The sequence below is a fragment of the Alternaria conjuncta genome, assembly GCF_024043145.1.
Source record: "Alternaria conjuncta strain BMP 0040 chromosome Unknown scaffold_5, whole genome shotgun sequence".
In the NCBI taxonomy this organism is placed as follows: Eukaryota; Fungi; Ascomycota; class Dothideomycetes; order Pleosporales; family Pleosporaceae; genus Alternaria; species Alternaria conjuncta.
Genome location: NW_026250094.1, coordinates 1,037,831 through 1,055,132, shown reverse-complemented (window position 1 = coordinate 1,055,132; position 17,302 = coordinate 1,037,831). Strand labels below are relative to the sequence as shown.

The window sequence follows — 17,302 nt, the reverse complement described above, 5'->3', positions numbered from 1 at the left end:
CCATCTCCACCTCATCCATTGGTCGTTCCTGAATTGCTAGCCGCTGACCCACATGGCATGAAATGTTTAGTCGAAGACCGGAGGCACCGCATACCTCTTTGTGTAAGCCTTCCTGTCTGTCTTTACATTCCACTTTTCCTTTTCCCTTCCTAGCCTTCGCGGACAGTCGCCAAACCCAGCCACCATGTCCGCACTAACCCTCAAACGTGCATCGCAAACCGCGACCAAGATCACGCGACCAGCCTTCCAACACACCATCCGCAATCTAGCAACCGTATCACCAGTACAAACAACGACCCGCAACCACAAAATCGTCGTAATCGGCGGCGGCTCAGCCGGCATATCCCTCTCTCACCAACTCCTGCGCAAAGGAAACTTTTCCCAAGACGACATCGCCATCATAGACCCCGCGCAATGGCACCACTACCAACCGGGCTGGACGCTCGTAGGCGGCGGTCTAAAAAAGAAAGAAGATCTGCGCCGCCCCTTGAAAGAGCTCATGGATCCACGCTTCAAATTCTACAACAGCGCTGTAGGAAGCTTTGCACCAGAGGAAAATTACGTCCTGACCAGTAACGGCGAGAAGATTGGGTATGAACAGCTGGTTGTTGTGCCCGGTATCACGCTTGACTATGGTAGTGTGAGTGGGTTGAAGGAGGCGTTGGAGGAGAAAGATGCTATGGTGAGCACGATCTACGACTATGCGTATTGCGATAAGGCGTATGAGAATGTGAAGAAGTTCAAAAAGGGTGAGGCGGTGTTCACACAGCCAGCTGGTGTGGTCAAGTGTGCGGGCGCGCCGCAAAAGATCATGTGGCTTGCGTTGGATTACTGGAAGGATGCTGGGCTGTATCCGAAGGATATCAACGTCGCTTTTGCGACGGGGTTGCCTACGATGTTCGGTGTGCCGAAATAGTAAGTCGTCTTCTCTACCTGCCAGTATGCAAACGAGGCAGAAATGTGCTAACACCCCACCAGCGCAGCAACGCTCGAAAAGCTCCGCGTAGAACGCGGCGTAGAAGGTCTCTTCCAACACGACCTTACTTCCATCAACGGCAACACCGCAACCTTCACATCCCCCAATTCCCCCACCCCTGTGAAGAAACACTTCGACTTCCTGCACGTCGCGCCCAAGAACGTGCCTTGGGGGTTCATCAAATCTAGCGCTCTCGCCAACGAAGCAGGCTACGTTTCCGTCTCGGATTCTACAACGCAACACACTTCTTACCCCAACATCTGGTCCATAGGCGACGCGTCCTCTTTACCGACATCTAAAACCGTGGCTGCCATCACGGCTGAAGCACCGGTGTTGGTGTCTAACGTACTCTCAGCGATGGAGGGCAAGAAGCTGACGGCTAGTTACGACGGGTACACGTCTTGTCCGTTGCTGACAGGGAGGAAGGAGGTGTTGCTTGCGGAGTTTATGTATGGGGGTGTGCCGAAGGAGACGTTCAATGGGCTGCTGGGAATTGACCAAGGGGTGCCGCGGAAGGCGTTTTACTGGCTGAAGAAGGACTTCTTTCCGTGGGTTTATGGGAAGTATCATGTCAAGGGCGAGTGGGCGGGGCCGAAGGGGTTGGCTAGGTGAGTGGAAAGTGGAATGGGTTCGCGCCGCGTGTGGCCGGGTAGAGGAATCGTCGGCATGTGAGCGTATCTCCGCGCTTGGGAAGCTGCACAGGCATTGTTAACCTATTTCAGAGATACCTATCTTCGGGATCTGAATCCGAATATTATCGTAGCTGTTGCAGCAGCATACTGTGCAATAATCGTGGGCAATCGCTTGTTGCTTGTGATTGGTGGTGCTAAACAGAACTTACAGAGCTATGGCCGCGTACTGTATCAGCTAAAAAGAACATGTCGAGATAGTGCGCTTGTTTACCGACGTTTTTTTTATAACAAGTGCCTCACCGGAAGGTTGAAGCCAGGCAAAGCGTTGTCGCCGGCCTTTGGCGGCGCCATTGCTTTTGCGCGGTCCGTCAAGCACCGCGACTGCGAACTGACGGGCACGTGCTCACCTGGGCAGTCTAGCGCTTGTGCCACCTCTGACACTTCCATTACCTCCACCGCTTCTACTACTTCTACCACCCTCACCAGCCCTACCACGCCCATCACCTCCACCACCTCCATCACTTTCGATCCGCCATCAATCCCTGCAGCTAAGACATTCTCGCGACCTTGCCCGTCTACCCATCTCCATTTGCACCATGACGAAACCCAACCTTTGAAGGTACCCGCGCGTACCTCATCACCGGTATCTACAAGATCAACAAGCTTGATCAGAAGGAGTACCACCTAAACCTGCAGACTTGGAGCGCCGTAACTGGACTCCAAGGGCTTGACCTCAGGAATTGGGTTACACAGACGGTTTTGCCATCATTGCCCTTATTCCTTGAATGGCGAAATGGCTGCCTCAGCCAAGAAGAGAAGCCTGCTGCAGTTATACGTCAATAAATGATGCAGTTCATGAGCGATGACTTGTGTTGGAGAACGTTCTCATTTGGGACTGAACATGGCGGCACGGGTTGCTTTTGTACGAGCAGGGCAGGAGGATACATGACACTTTCAATTCTTCAAGGAACTGGCAACAACCACCCTGGCGACAACGTCGGAGTTTGCAGTCACCCAGTCTCTCGGATGAGGCCCCCAGAAGACGACAAAGTGGCGAATGCTTCACCGGTGCGGCCTCTATTTGCTAGCCGGGCACCGAAAACGATAATACAGCGAAGGAAACGAGAGGACATCTGAGCGTATGACACTCATGCTGGCATGCATGTCCACGATACGAGGGGACTGTATGAATGCAGTAAATGCCCAAAGCTTTGGTACGACCTGTACCTTCTAGCTTCACACGAGACCAGGTGTAAGGGCGAGGAGAGTTCGAAGTACGCGCGGTTCGACGGCGTACATCGGGCTGAATACATACCTCAGTCAACAACTGGCAAAGCGAGAGGCGTGCTCGCCGAGGCAAGGTCTTCCAGTGCCGCACCGAAAGCATGGAAGTCTGGATAAGAAGACATGGCAAAAGGCCTACCGATATTCGCCAGAAAAGTCTTCGACACGTTGGTTGACGACCACAGTAGTGACCTGGATGTCCCGGGAACACTTATTGCATTGTATGACGTCCACACGTTATGCGCTCCAACGGGGAAGTTCTCCCAAGCGCACATGACTATCGGCCCGTCCATAAGGTCGTAATATGCTCGCGCATACAAGTTCACCAACACAATCGACAAGAGCTTAGAGGAGTTCGCCGCTCGCGGGATCAAGCCCTTCGTCCTGTCCATAGGCCTAGATGGCCTTGCGTGCAAGGTTGAACTGATCCTCCCGTGGCTCAAACGCTCGCCGCTATTCACGCTAATCATCCGGGAGACTGAGTTATTATATGGTATGAACGCCGCATATTTCCCTCAGCATGATTCCGGCTTCTACTATGGGCTCTTTGAGTCTCGCGACCTTCTTGTGCGACTGTCCACAATCACGGCGGTAGATGACGCCATCAAGAACCTACTGGAGGCCTGGAGGGCTTGCGAGGACTGGAAAGACTACGGTCAAGCACACAACGATCGCCTGATTGGGCGCAACGGCGACCCGCAACGCGTGCTCAAGAAGGCAAAACGTGGCCCAAAGAAATTGCCCGTGGTTCCGACTGGCGTAATGACCAACTTTTTCGAACCAGCATGAGCAACACAACGTCGATCATGCCACATATCATGACTTCACCGTACCTGATATTTGCGACCTTACGAAGCTACGATGTCCCGTTACTCTTTCATCTTCCTACCTTTTACCTGTTTAATTGTTACGCTGGCAGAGGACGTACCATGTTGTATGTTGAGGAACTCTCAGACGATATTAGTTGGGAAGGTCTCGCTAGAATAGTTGGCGAAAACGAGGTGGAAGACTAGCACGTCTCGTGCTACGGTTTCGTGTATACGAGACGGCGACATAGGCGTTAATCGCACTCATCTCGATAGACACAATAGAGGGTTGAGCATACATGGTCGTCTACGAAAAGCGGATAAGAGACCTATTTACGCTGTATCTTTCGGATTCTAGACGGGCACGTGGCAGACTGTGTCAAAACCTTTGTTCGAAGACGTTGCCAGGTCCAAGATGGTCCTGAGAGGACAGCTCGGTGACGACGCCGAGACCATTGAGTGTCTTCCGCCAGGAGGAGCGAGGATCCATTACGATCAGGTGAGCAGCAGTCAGGAGACGTCTACAAAGGCTACTAGATCTTCGGCCTCCACTGGCCGACTCTCATAGAGTACCTTTACCAAGCCCTACCTTGTTGTGACGGCTGTGGCACCGGGAAGACGCACGAATCTAATGGGCTCTGCAGGCTATTTGTTGCCCTATTGCCCTTTTAATGATGGCTTTACGTGTTCAATAGTCGCACAACGTGGGCACGCTCTATCGCTGCCAACGCGATATGTTATCTCCTAGCCGTTGTTTAGTTATAGGATTCATCTTAACGATAGCTCTCTTAATATTCTCGGTTAACTTTGACAATTAGTTACGCCGATGTGCACTGCATAGTAGCTTCCTGGCTATTCTCTTATATACAGCTAACAACCTGGCAACTCTAGTTGTAGCTTTCTAATGCACGTATTAGCCTAAATCATCGCTATTTATGCTGCAACGTAGCCTTTCAGCTGGCTCATGCGTGTCACTTGTAAGTTCTCCGAAGGCTATCTCCTCTCCAAAGGCATGTCTGTCGCTGGTGGATTGGAGCTGACCAAAATTCGCAAATACAGAATTCGCCTTCCTGACCACACCGGCTTCGTGGAGCTTCTGGTAGATACCCCTGATTAACAGTCGCACGCTCGGAGCTAATCTAATCTTACGGTACTCTCGCCTTGACTTTCGCCTTTGTGATAGCGTCCTCCTTGGCTGATTCCACGTCTTTGGCGTCGCGGCCTCGCACACGATCCCGGACTATGCCGAATGCACCTTTCGCGATCTCCTCTGTCGTCATCTTCTCCCGGTCCTCGAGGCCCTCACTTGCAGATTGCAGCTCACCAAAAGCGGCAAACATGGAGTTGGCTTTCTTGATCATGCCCGCCTCATGCAGCTCCTGGTAAGTTCCTTCGGTGAACAAGCGCACAATTTCGACCTCTTCTTCTTGTCCAAGGCGATAGACTCATGAGGCCGCCTGATGCTCTGTAGCCCAGTTGAACGCCGGCTCAACATGCACGACGGTAGCACAACGATGTTGAGCGTCATGGCCAGCGATGTTGAGAGCATACGTTGTTATGAGGATTTGCGGCATGTCCTCTTCGTCGAAGGCCCGGATATTCTTGTGACGCTCCTCCGGAGGCATGTTGGTGTCCAGGAGGACCGCACAAATTCCAAGGAACTCCACAAGCTTCAGGAACATCTCAGCGGATCTGGGGAATTGGAAGGTTGCGAAGATCTTTCGGTGGCTGGCGACTTTGGTGTTACCAAAGATCACCCGCTGGATTTCCCAAAGCAAGTACTTCATCCTGGGCGAGCCCCACAAGAATTGCCGTAGAACCTCTTCGTCGCTATCCAGCGGGCGATCTATATCCTCTGGGTTCAAGGCTCCAGCTGTCTTCATCCTCGCGGTGAGAAGAGGGAGAATCTCGTGCCGCTGCGCACGAATGGCCGCCGTCGACATCTTGTCGAGCCCGGAGAAACCGATGTGCGTGCACAGCACCGACAGCTTTGCGAACTTGGATCCGATCTTTGCTAAGTCCGTCTTGGAGTCCTTCACCTTCGCGCTCTTTGCCAACGAGACCGCTTCGAAGTGCTCGGCAAACTCACGCTGGTATCTGTCTTCTCGCTCGTTGTAGGCCGCCAAATCGTCAGCGATAGTCAGGGCTTCCCCACAAGAACTGACACGGGATCGTTTCATCCCTTTCCAGTGGGCGGTTCTTATCTTCCGGGTTCGAGGCTCCAGCTTTCTTCATTCTGGCGGTGAGAAGACGGAGACCCTCCTTTCGCATCGCGCGAATTGTCCATGCTGACATTCGATCCATGAGAACCCAATGTGGGTGCAGAGCACCGATAGTTTGGAGAAATTGGAGCTGGGGCTTATGTGCACTGCTTTTCTGGGCTTTTTTGGGGCGGCCGTACGCTTCCATGTAGCTACCCAAGATGTCGCCATCAAATTGTCAGACAACTGTAGATGGTGTGTATTCCACCGCATTGTTTATACATTGACACCCGGTATCTTCTTGGTAAATTGTAGGCTTCCAGGTATGTACAATCACAGTGATCAAACCATTAGTAAAGCTAGTGTCTTCTCGCAGCTGCTTGATAACTTTGCTGGACAAATGAATTGAGGGATTGTAGGCTCCTCGATACCTATATCACGAAAGCATGAACCAAAAACAAGATTCATGTTCTCACTGGTCTCTGCAACATTATTACTGAAAAGATTTCTTGACAGGACCATCATCGCAAGGATCTTCTGGACGCGTGTGGCGACGATCTTTACATCCACTTCATCCATGACGGCCTTCTTGATATGCCTTCCAATGTAGTAACAGAAGGCTGCTGTTGAACAGCACTTCAAGCTGTCAAGGTTGGCCGGATGGTAGTTGTCGTATGGGTTTTCTGGGAACGGTGCTGGTATGTCTACCAGTATCAATTGGCCATCCACTTTCTGGTGGGATTTTCGGTCGAGGCTTGAAGGTTGGTCGCGGTGGTCCTTCAGCAGCGCGGTCTAGTACGCGCACTACCGGCCGTACGATATCTCTGTCCTGATCTCCATGTCGCCAAGACCATCCATCGAGTTGTAGTCGCTCTTCCAACCCCCGATCGACTCAGAGCGGTCCTTAACGACAGTGTGATGTAGTGCCTGGAAGAAGCGATCGAGTAGTACTTGTTACTATTCGAGACCCTGGAATAGTACCTATCGTTGGGGCTCTCCTGAACCGGAGGTGAAACATCCTTCACGATAGTCTTGCCGTCGATCTTCTTCCTGTCATTGCGATCCAGGCTTTGTGGACGATCACCGTTGTATCTTATGAGCGCAGGCCAGTGCGAGCACTGCCACCCGTCTTCGATGGACTCCTTAATTTGTTGAGCATCTAGCTCGTCCACCGAGCTGCAGTCGCTGTGCCAATCCTCGAGGGGCTCAGAGCGGTTGTTGACGCCAGTCGCCAAGCTCTCATTGAACTGGTCATACCGCGACTCTCGAACCTTGTCAGTGCTGTGGGTTGAGTTTAGGTCGGCGACCCATCCCCATCCGACGAACTCCAGGAAAGCCAAGTACCCATCAAAGTCCAGGATAGTGTCAACAACAGACGAACCTGTGAAGACAGCCTTGAAGTAGGCGTCAAACGACATCAGGATTTTTCCTTGGCGAGTCCGATCACATCCACGGATGCATTGAGCCTCATCAAGAATGATGCGGAGAAAGAGCTTGTGCCGTTGCCCGCGCGCACTCTCGGTATCTTTCAGGTGTTGTAGCTGGCTGTAGCTTGCCACCACAACTGTGTGTCCCGCACGAGCTGACGTGTACACGCTATGCCTCCTGTCTAAAAGGAGTCGCTCCTTGCGAGTACCAGCTTCCTCGCCGTGGTTGTAGACGTCACCGTCGATTTTCAGTTGATTGATATCGCAGCTTGCCTCGTCTTGTCGCACTTGCGGATGCATTGTCTTACGTCCTATATGATCCTCAAGAGTCAATCGCTTTCTCCTCGCTTCCTCTTGCCATCTTTGAAGACTTGGAGCTGATTGTATGTAGCCGCCGCAACGGTTGGACCTGCTCGGATTGACGCATAAGCTGCGTGCTTGGGGTAAAACAAGAGGCGCTCCCTCCGAGCTCTGGGTGGTTGACTGTATTGTAGACGTCTCATTCGGTCGATCTTGTGACCGTGGTAGTATAAGTCTCTGAAGTGGTCCTGGTTCATCAGTCCTCCGCGCGCCGGGCATCGACTCGGAGTTGCCATAGATAGTGATGACGTCCCGCTCGGTCAGACTAGCGCGAGCATCGCGTAGAGCCGCCTGCCACGAGAACATTAGTGGCGACTGGCGTCCTATCGTTCACCATGGCATGTGATACAGGCGAGGTAATTGAGTGAGGCGCTAGACCAGTCGGAGTAGCTAGCTTTTGAAACAGAAACGGACCCGGTGAGGTGGGCGCTCCTCCAGTGATTGGGGTAGGCGTTGCTTCGGTTGAGTGAGTTACCAGGTCAGTCAGAGCACCTAGATGGGGTTGGTTGAGGGCGGCAAAGCCTGTGATCGCGGAAAGAAAGACCGAATGTCCTGCGTCTTGCGGGCCAGGGCGACTTGGGTTGGCTTCTTACGCGCCATCTTATACTGTCTAGGCATCGTAGTGCGAGTGAAGGGTGGTGGGATGAAGAAACTTGTTTCGCGACGCGTTGTGATCTTGGCGAGACGGCGCGTCACGCACGCGAACTGCGCTCCACCGACCGCGTAGAAACAAATTGAACTGCGCGAACACACTATCTCAGTGCTGGTAGGGTGAACTTCCATAGTATTGCTAGCTCCAGGGAGACACGCACACTGTGCGTATGTTAAGTTTTGTTGAAATGAGCATTAGGTCAGTCAAGGGTTCCTCTGGACCCTGTTGGAAGCGCCAAGGCCGATGCGACTGCCTGTTTCGTAGGTGAAGGTGAGAGAAGAGAAAAGGTGAAGGCAGAGTCAACGCTACCAGGACCATTTAAGCTCTTTCCACCCTTTTCTTACTGCCTGTCTTTAAACCACCTCGCCACATCCTCTGCGACTTGCACTTCGGAAAGAGATGAATACCGATCAGAACAGCGCTGATCCTGGTGCTGGCAAAGCGATGGCGTGGCGAGAGAGTCCCGGAACTGTACAGCCGGATGCCAACTTCACACTGTACGAGCTGGAGCTCACCGACGGCAACTTCCCAGGACATATTCAAATCGCGATTCCAAAGCCCCCGTCCACGGACAGCATCCACCCCAGCTCTTCCCACTGCGAAAACACCAACTCGAAACGTCTGCATCCTTCGGCGTCTACAGATGCGAGGAATTTGAAGCGTAAACGCACTGGTGATGATGCAGCTCGAGTATCGAAAAGGGCCCCATCACCAACGTTTTGTGGGGGAAGAATTGCAGATCTAAGAGGTCCACCAATGGCCATACAGCCAGCATCGAAAAGGGCCCCATCACCAACGTTTCGTAGGGGAAGACTTGCAGATCTGAGAGGTGAACCGATGCCCACACAGCCAGAGGTTCCTCCTGTGGACATATTCGAGTTCTTGAAATGGGTAAGAAGCCAAATCGTGGGTTATGCGCCAGCAGATGCCAAACGAATGCTATCAGCGATCGGCTGTTTGAGAGGTCCAGATACTCGGGAGCTTGGCTTCGAGATAGCGTTGAAGATTTTGGGCAGACACATAGCCACGTTGGTGGAAGAAGTGAAAGAGATGGAAACCAGGTACGACAAGGTCCAGAAGTCAGGTGGTACTTGCGTTGAGTCTGTCTTGCGAACTATCGATCAGGCAACTCGTCAGCTCGACAAGAGAAGGGTCGATTTCGTCGAGCGAGTGGGGGCTTTCGAAGCGGAAGCGAAGGCATGAGGTCGGATGGCAAGAGACGTAGCGAATTCGTCCGTGGACAGCATTGTTGACGCCGGTTCTCCAAGGTCGTCAGTCAGTTAGTGCGAGGTTGAGGGGTCACTAGTTTGACTGGTCAGCAGTGAGCTGTTCCGCAAGGCTCAAGTATATAGGTACGTGGCTATACTCCCAAGGTCGTCCATCCACTTTATACACGATCTTCCCTCTTTTGGTCTGCTGCTTGCCGACAGCTTAGGCTAACAACCATCACCTTAGAATACGTACCTAGGTATGGAAAGCAACATACTCAATGAACCAGCATTCGTGTTTCAGGAATCATCGGAGCTGTGCATTCCTCGAAAGTCTATTGTCGAATAATGATGGGGTGATGGCAAGAGATGTTGGAAGTTGCTAAGTCCAAATTCAGCTCAACGTCCCCGCACTTACCGCCCGATTACCCGTCAAACTTCCAGCCCCACGAACACGTCCCACCTTCCTGTCGCCCCAACTCAACATCTTTAGCTCTTCTCCACCAGATCCGCCCAGAATTCCAGTTTTCGACCCCTAACGTTGGCATTTGGCTCTTGAAGCTATGAACATACCAAATTCAGATTTCTTCATCAATTAGCAACCAATTGTTTGGCACTTTGGCGTACGTTTGATCCAGTCTATCTACCCAACGCTTGCTAATCCAAATTCTAGGGAGTGGTTAACGCGCTGGCCTGCTAGTCCTCAGTGATGAGGGAAGTTAGCCAGTTCCTTCGGGAGCGTGTGTTCGAATCACACAGGTGTCGCATCCGGGGGCGTTGTGGCGGAGTGGTTATCGCGCAAGACTAGAAATCTTGTTCCTTCGGGAGCGTCAGTTCGAATCTGGCCAACGTCGTCTTTTTGCCCCAGCGGCGGGCTTGTGGTGGTGGTGTTGACGGCGAGGTGTTGTGAGAGTTCCTTTTTTTGGGGGGTGGGGGAGTTGGGCTTGAACGTTAGAACATCAATACGAAGCCTGCAGTAATCTTGTCTTTTGAGGAACATCAAACAAATGCGAGTGTGTTGTGGCATGTGGAGCAAGAGTCAACGTGTACTGGGAACATAGTGCAAGTTGTCCTATATCTTGTCGAATGTTGTGATTAGACTTGAGGTTATTGGCTGATCTCTCGTGACCTCCTTCCCTACGATACCCTTCTACATTAGACTACCTCCTAATCGATAGTACAGATGACCTTGCCCTTAGTCTTGTTCTCCTCCAACAGCCTGTGCGCGTCCTGCACCTTCTCCCACGGCAGCACCTTCTCCACAAACAGCTTGAAACTTCCATCCTTCATCTTAGGCAACGCATGCTCGACAAGCTGATCCCTGAGCTTGCCCTGGTACTCCTCATCCCTTGATCGCAGACTGCTTCCAACAAAGGTACACCTCTTCCTGATGAATGCACTAATATCCGTACCCTCTGGCACCTTGGTTCCACCCATGAAGCCCAGATTGACGATAATACCATCTTTGGCGATAGCATCAAGGTTCGCTTGGAAGTACGATGCACCGATGAAATCCACGATGATGTCTACGCCCTTGCCATCTGTAGCCTTCATAACTTCTTCAGCCCAGTTTTGTGATGTTGTGTTGAATGCAGCAGTTGCACCGAGTTCTTTGACGGCGAAGTCGCATTTGGCGTCTTGACGTGCGGTTGCGTAGACGGCGGAGGCGTTGTCGGCGAGGGACAGTTGGATACCGGCGATCGAGACTGATGAGGCGGCGGCGTGCCAGAGGATGGTTTTGCCAGCAGCGAATTGGCCGACGAGGTACATGGCTTGGGTTGCTGTGATCCAAGTCTATAAAGACTTTGTTAGCAAGACAGCCTTACAAGACGCACTGCACGCTACGAGAAGGCGTCAAACTTACCTCAGGGATACCAGCGCATTGCTCCCAAGTCAATTCCTTTGGTTTCCGCACCAGCATGTGTGTTGACACAGCAATGTACTCGGCATACGCTCCTCCATATGCTAGGCCGAAGACTTCGTCGCCCACCTTGAAGCCTTCCTTGCCTCCACCCTCTGCGCTCAACTCTGCGACTGTACCCGAGAACTCTACACCAAGAATCTTTGAAGCACCAGGTGGTACTGGATACATTCCTTCGCGTTGCAATAGGTCCATGCGATTCAGACCAAAAGCCTTGATTTTGACGAGCGCTTGCGACTTTCCAAGCTTCGGCTTGGGGATGTCGGTGATGTGGAGGTTCTCGACTGGGCCTTTGCCATCTTTGATATCTTCGCAGAGTTAGCAAATTCGGCGTTTCAAAGTACAAAAATGTCGGTACACACCTACTGCGCGCATCGTGTCGCTCATTGTAATAGTCGATGGGGTTTGTTGGCCGCTGAAAATGAATACCAGTAAGTTGAAAGGTGGAAAGGTGGCGCTTTACAATTAGCAAAGGATTGTCAGAGACGATGTCAGAATGTCAGAATGTCAGAATGTCAGAGTGTCAGAAATTCTTAAGGAAAGTGGTAGTCTGTTCCGAGGCCATTCCGGTAGCTACGGAAATGATTGGTAATGACGTTTGAGGGGCAGCTAGTCATTGAGCTTGAGCTATGGTGGGGTCGGACAACATAGGCCGCGGCAATAAACTCATAATGGTATGGTACAACTTGCTTCGTTTGTGCGCTTGTCCGCGCGTACCGTCGTGTGCATCTATCTAACATCCATCATTTGAAGCTCTCATATACATTGCTAAATACTACCGCACGCGATGCAGTTGCTGGGAAGAGACATGGTCTACTTCAGTTTACGAACAAGGTGTCGTCGTCGATGTTGTACTGCTTGATGAGCTGAGCCAGCTTGTTGGCCTCCGCGGCGTAGTTGAGCTTGTTCAAGTTCTGAACCTGGTATCGCGGCCTGGAAGATGTTAGCAGATATCAAAACACGACATGCAGTATACTTACTTTGGCTGGTCCTGATATGTCTCCATCTTCGCCCGCACCCTGAAGTTGAACGTCTTGCATGTAGCCTCTTGCATGACATTCATGAAGTTTTGTGTGTTGTTCTCATCATCATCCATCTTGATCTTCATGGCATCGTTTGCCGACATGCCGACAATGTCCTGTCCAGCTTCGTCGAAACAGCTGAGCCACAGCGTGCCGGTGTGGTCGCCAACGTTGACGCTAAGCACATAGCGGTATTGAGGTTCAGGGAAGGTAGCCTGGCACTTCTCGCACCACCAGGCACCGGGGTTCTCCTCAATGACCTTCTTGTTGCAACCTTGCGTCGAGCACGCGGGGTATGCAATGGTAGTATTCTTGACATACAAGACAGATGCTCGGAGGCTTAGCCATGTGGGCGTGTCTTGGAGGTATGCTTCCTCCTCGATGACTGCCGAGATGGGCTTGACTTCGTTCTTGGAACCGCCTGAAGCCGAGGTCAAGTTCTGGTGTGTAGAAAATGTCGCAGTCTGTCCAGCAGCGTTGAACCATCCTTGCAGCTTGTGAGCCTCATCAATGTCTGGATCTACCATCATAGTTCCAGAGCTCAGCAAACTCAGGCTTCGTCCGCCAAAGTCGGAGACCTTGGCTCCCTTGAATGCAATGATTGATTCCAGCGGCGCTTCGAAGCTCTCGGCAGCTTTGCCCCAGATGGTAAGTCTGACAGACGTCTGGCTGTCATCGGCTAGTGTCAACTCTCGCTTGCTGTAGTCCTTGTTGGTGTTCTTCGATGTTATCGTAGTAACCTCTGCGACCTCCTTCAAAACACCGATAGTATCGACCGTTGCGTCCTTCTCGATGGTATTCAAGTCACCAATCTTGGTGAAATTGAATCGTATCTGTGGTTTGTTCTCCTGGTCCTCCGCCTTCTCAACTTCGGTATCGCGTTCGAATTGCAGTTCGTAGTCGTTGGGCAGGTTGGAGAATTGCTTCTTAGCAAGCGTGACTCGGCAGGGTGCTGAAATGTAGTATACAGTGCCCACCTCAAAGACGGGGTAAAGCTTATCAGCGATTTCGGTAAAAGCCGTGGCTCGGATCTCGCCAGTGTCATCGAGCAGATTTACGCTGAACAGCTTGCCCGTTCCCTTCTGGTTGTGCCATTCTTTCATATCGCTCTTGGCTGTGCATCGTGCGCGGATAGTCCACTTGTGTGCATATGGCGAAAGAGACTCGATAGGGTAGAGGTTGGGATGCGAGGAAGTACCGGGATTGCTCTGGTGAGTAGGGAGGGATCGCTGTTGTTGCTGAGGGGCAGGGGCAGGCGCGGGCTTCGATCCGTAGAAGTTGTTGCCAGAGATGGCTGCGGGTTGTGCCTCAGCGGCCTTGGTGTCGAGAGCTTCGGGCTGTCCGATCTTGTCGAGTTCGCCGTATTGCGACAGGACCTCCAGTTCCATGATGATCAGGATGCTAGTAGCTGTCAGCGCAGAACTCTTCTAAGGTGTAGAAATACGTACTTCTTGTCCTTGACGCGTTGAGGGTTGTACTTGAGGAGGCGAACTATCGAGCCCTTCTTAAGCTGACCAGAAGTGACAATGTCGTTGGCGGCTGCACGGGATTAGCTACGTCCGTATAGTGCCTGCGCTTGACTTACTGGTCGCGATCATAGTCTGTATGAAGTTGCGAATGTCGCTCAAGACAACGCGGAAGCGCTGCACTGGGTTCGCCTCGCCCGCCTTGGGCTCCATCGTCTTGATCTGCACGCATTGCAGGACCGGATTTTCTACGAAGCAGCCGCTGGGCTGGAAGATGCTCCTAGGTGGTGTCAGAATGCGCCATTAAATACATCCTGCGATTACTTACTGGATAGCGCCTTGCGTGATTGCTCCCTCTGCCATGGTGACTGTGTATGTGTGTTTGCGTGGTGTTGAGATGGCGTGTGTCGGTGGCGGGCACACGTCAAAGATCAGAAAGCGCGTCGACGCGTCTCGACACGTGACTCAGTGGCCCCGCTCTAACCGCATCCACGCGTCCAAGTGGCTCTGGGGCTGTGCGGGGCTACGTAATTGGCTTGGACCCTTCACAGCCAGCTGCAGCTCACTCATACCAGCTTTCGCGTATATCGACTCAACACTACACAATTTACAAACATCATGGCGGACAACGACATCGCTACGCGCGCGCCCGAGAGTGATGCGCAGGAGAAGCCCCAAGAGCAACCCCAAGAGGCAGCAGCGGAGAGCGTCTTCCCCGGAGACACCAGAGCGCAAGAAGGGCCAAGCATGGGTGTAAGTCAAGTCATTGTCACGGGAAGCTGCATATGCATGCCCAAAGTTCTGTTCCTCAAAACACTTTGAACGTGTTGTGCATACCTGCATCTAGTACCCCCAGTTCTTACTACCATATACTGATCATCCAGGAACACTGCACCACAGATCGTCCAACACCTTCCGGCGAGAAACCCACCGGCGACCTCACAAAGCTAGGCGGCGTCGAATGCTACATCGCAAAACCGGCCGACTACCCACACTCGCCCTCAAAGCTCCTGCTTATGCTGACAGGCGGCACTGGCGTCAAGTCTACAAACAACCAGCTGCAGGCTGACAAGTACGCTTCGGAAGGCTACCTCGTCGTTATGCCCGATCAGTTCGACAACGACCCAGCGCCGAATACTGTTGATATGACAGAGATACCCAAGGAAGCATCATGGCTAGAATCGGTCAAGCTGAGGACCGCAGAGGGCATCAAGTCATTCATGATTGACATGTGGCTCGCTCGACATACTCCCGAAAAGGTCCTTCCGCTGCTTCACAAGGTTGTTGAGAGTGCAAAGGAAGAGTACGCCGATGCTGTTGCCAACGGTGGAGGAATCTATGGCATCGGCTACTGTTTCGGCGCCAAGTACATCCTGATGTTGGCATCCGAGCTGCCTGACACTGTTGCCTGGGGCCAAGAAACCCAGAAAGATGTAGAGCAAGGCACGGTCAAGAAAGAGCCCGTTCTCAGGGCCGGCGCTGTTGCGCACCCAACCATGACATACAAGGAGGATCTCGAGGCTGTCAAATCGCCCGTCTACATTGCCGCTGTCAAAGATGACCCCATGTTCTCCGAAGAAGACGCATTGACACCTGGTCGCAGAGCCATGGAGACGAACAAAGTCGAGCATGAGATCCAGGTATTCGAGGGCGTACCTCATGGTTTTGCTGTATACGGAGACTATGAGGATGCCAAGATCAAGCAGTCACAAGCCCAAGCTTTCGGTCAAATGTTGGGCTGGATACAGTCTCACTAAGACTACTGTACAACGAGTATACGTACCTTGGCATTCTTCTACAGATGCGTACAATGCGCACCCGATCCGACAATGTTGGTACTACGGCGTTACGATAGGTAGGCATGGCGAAAGCCAAATCTGAATTCCATCTCATTAGCGACCCAATTAGACATGGGACGCTCTTTCCTCTGACGTGTTTTCTGTCTCATTGTACATTCTTGCTGCATTCTAATGACAAGCTCATGTCCGACAGTCTAACCTTGGTATACAGCAGATCTTCAAAACTGTTCCGCGTCGCTTTGAGTATCGTGCATCTCTTTTACGCCCCAATTTGACAGCCTATGTGTAGAATGCCAAGATGGGGCGATGTACCCTGCAATAATCCTATATGGGTAACCACTTCAATGCACTGATCCCTGCTTCGACGTCATCGATCGGAATGCTGTAATTGCACGCAGAATTCCAAGACTTCGTATTGACCCGGCGTAACAGAGTTCTTGCAGCAACCGGGACGCAAGTAGACACATTTAAGCTCGAGTTTCGAAGATTACCTTTCATTGTCACAATCAGATAGCTCATCGCTCACACGAAGCATGATGTTGTCGTTCCTTCTGCTCGCCGTTGTTATCATCCAGCTTCACCAGGTTGTCGGACTTACAATCGCATCCTACCCCCTTTGGATAGAGCGGACGCCTCAGCCCTACGCCATCGAGAACTTCTACAACGGCAGTACGCCTGCAATTCTCATATCAGGTGGTGTCCCCGACATCCTTTCCAACCAAAGTGTCGACCTCAGCGCCAACGCCGAAACACCAAGTATCAGACAATATGTCGATCACCGTAACATCCGCCTTATCTACGTCATTTGCGAGGTGTCGTACCGCCTTGTCGCCGATAGAAGGAAGGGTATCAACAAACTTGAAGATCTGAAGGGCAAGAAGATTGGCAGTTTTCTGGGTTCGAGTGCGGAAGTGTTCGTACACAATATGATGAGTAGTGTTGGTGTGCAGGATCATGAGTACGAAGGGGTTAATGCGTGGTGGTGCATGAAGACGCCGTGTGCAAACGATACTCTCCCGTATCTTCTCAACAACGGAAGCCTGGATGCGTTCGGTATTTGGGAAACTTCTGTCGAGCTCGGCGCTAGGGCTTTGGGAGACGACGCGATCATCTTCCAAAACGCATCAATCTACAGAGAAGTCTACGCGCTTTTCTCTACTACAGAAGCTCTCGACAATCCCTCGAGGCGCAAGGATATTGTAGAGTTTGTGAGGGCGCTTGACAAGACACGGGACGTATTCACGAATTCGCCGAAGGAGAAGAATGTTTTTGAATATGTGGCTAAGACTGTTGATGCAGATGTGGGGGTTGTGGGGGCTGTTTGGAAACACCATAACTGTAGTGGACGGTGGGATGATGGGATGATTGACTTTTTGGTCGAGGAGGATGGGTATCTAGCGAAGCAGGATAACAGGACGATCACTCCGAGGGATGAGCTGGAGAAGATGTTGGACTCAAGTGTTATCGATGAGTTGTAGAGGAGGAATTAGTGCCAGTTGTTGGGAATGCATAGCGCACTACTTGGTAATGGGGTATCCGAGCTTGAAT

At 51.9% G+C, this 17,302-nt stretch overlaps 6 protein-coding genes and 1 non-coding gene across 7 annotated transcripts; 4 read left to right on the top strand and 3 right to left on the bottom strand.

The window, feature by feature from the left end:
- Positions 1 to 184: 184 nt before the first annotated feature.
- J4E85_004005 (uncharacterized protein) lies at positions 185 to 1,588 on the top strand (the record flags this gene model as incomplete). The annotated part of the gene is made up of 2 exons (XM_051468267.1): positions 185 to 915; positions 979 to 1,588. The coding sequence occupies 2 exons, from the start codon at positions 185 to 187 to the stop codon at positions 1,586 to 1,588; spliced, it is 1,341 nt and encodes a 446-aa protein (XP_051327859.1).
- Positions 1,589 to 4,843: 3,255 nt separating this feature from the next.
- J4E85_004004 (uncharacterized protein) lies at positions 4,844 to 7,992 on the bottom strand (the record flags this gene model as incomplete). The annotated part of the gene is made up of 4 exons (XM_051468266.1): positions 4,844 to 5,118; positions 5,212 to 5,799; positions 6,376 to 6,691; positions 6,781 to 7,992. The coding sequence occupies 4 exons, from the start codon at positions 7,990 to 7,992 to the stop codon at positions 4,844 to 4,846; spliced, it is 2,391 nt and encodes a 796-aa protein (XP_051327858.1).
- A 2,327-nt stretch (positions 7,993 to 10,319) lies between these two features.
- On the top strand, positions 10,320 to 10,400 carry J4E85_004003. The gene has a single exon. It is a non-coding gene; the product is annotated as a tRNA-Ser (tRNA).
- Positions 10,401 to 10,713: 313 nt separating this feature from the next.
- Positions 10,714 to 11,854, bottom strand: J4E85_004002 (uncharacterized protein; the record flags this gene model as incomplete). The annotated part of the gene is made up of 3 exons (XM_051468265.1): positions 10,714 to 11,340; positions 11,411 to 11,775; positions 11,830 to 11,854. The coding sequence occupies 3 exons, from the start codon at positions 11,852 to 11,854 to the stop codon at positions 10,714 to 10,716; spliced, it is 1,017 nt and encodes a 338-aa protein (XP_051327857.1).
- A 431-nt stretch (positions 11,855 to 12,285) lies between these two features.
- Positions 12,286 to 14,318, bottom strand: J4E85_004001 (uncharacterized protein; the record flags this gene model as incomplete). Its single annotated transcript, XM_051468264.1, has 5 exons — positions 12,286 to 12,400; positions 12,448 to 13,890; positions 13,938 to 14,028; positions 14,075 to 14,235; positions 14,284 to 14,318. The coding sequence occupies 5 exons, from the start codon at positions 14,316 to 14,318 to the stop codon at positions 12,286 to 12,288; spliced, it is 1,845 nt and encodes a 614-aa protein (XP_051327856.1).
- Positions 14,319 to 14,573: 255 nt separating this feature from the next.
- J4E85_004000 (uncharacterized protein) lies at positions 14,574 to 15,712 on the top strand (the record flags this gene model as incomplete). Its single annotated transcript, XM_051468263.1, has 2 exons — positions 14,574 to 14,708; positions 14,840 to 15,712. The coding sequence occupies 2 exons, from the start codon at positions 14,574 to 14,576 to the stop codon at positions 15,710 to 15,712; spliced, it is 1,008 nt and encodes a 335-aa protein (XP_051327855.1).
- Positions 15,713 to 16,287: 575 nt separating this feature from the next.
- J4E85_003999 (uncharacterized protein) lies at positions 16,288 to 17,232 on the top strand (the record flags this gene model as incomplete). Its single annotated transcript, XM_051468262.1, has 1 exon — positions 16,288 to 17,232. The coding sequence occupies one exon, from the start codon at positions 16,288 to 16,290 to the stop codon at positions 17,230 to 17,232; it is 945 nt and encodes a 314-aa protein (XP_051327854.1).
- Between the last annotated feature and the right edge of the window lie 70 nt (positions 17,233 to 17,302).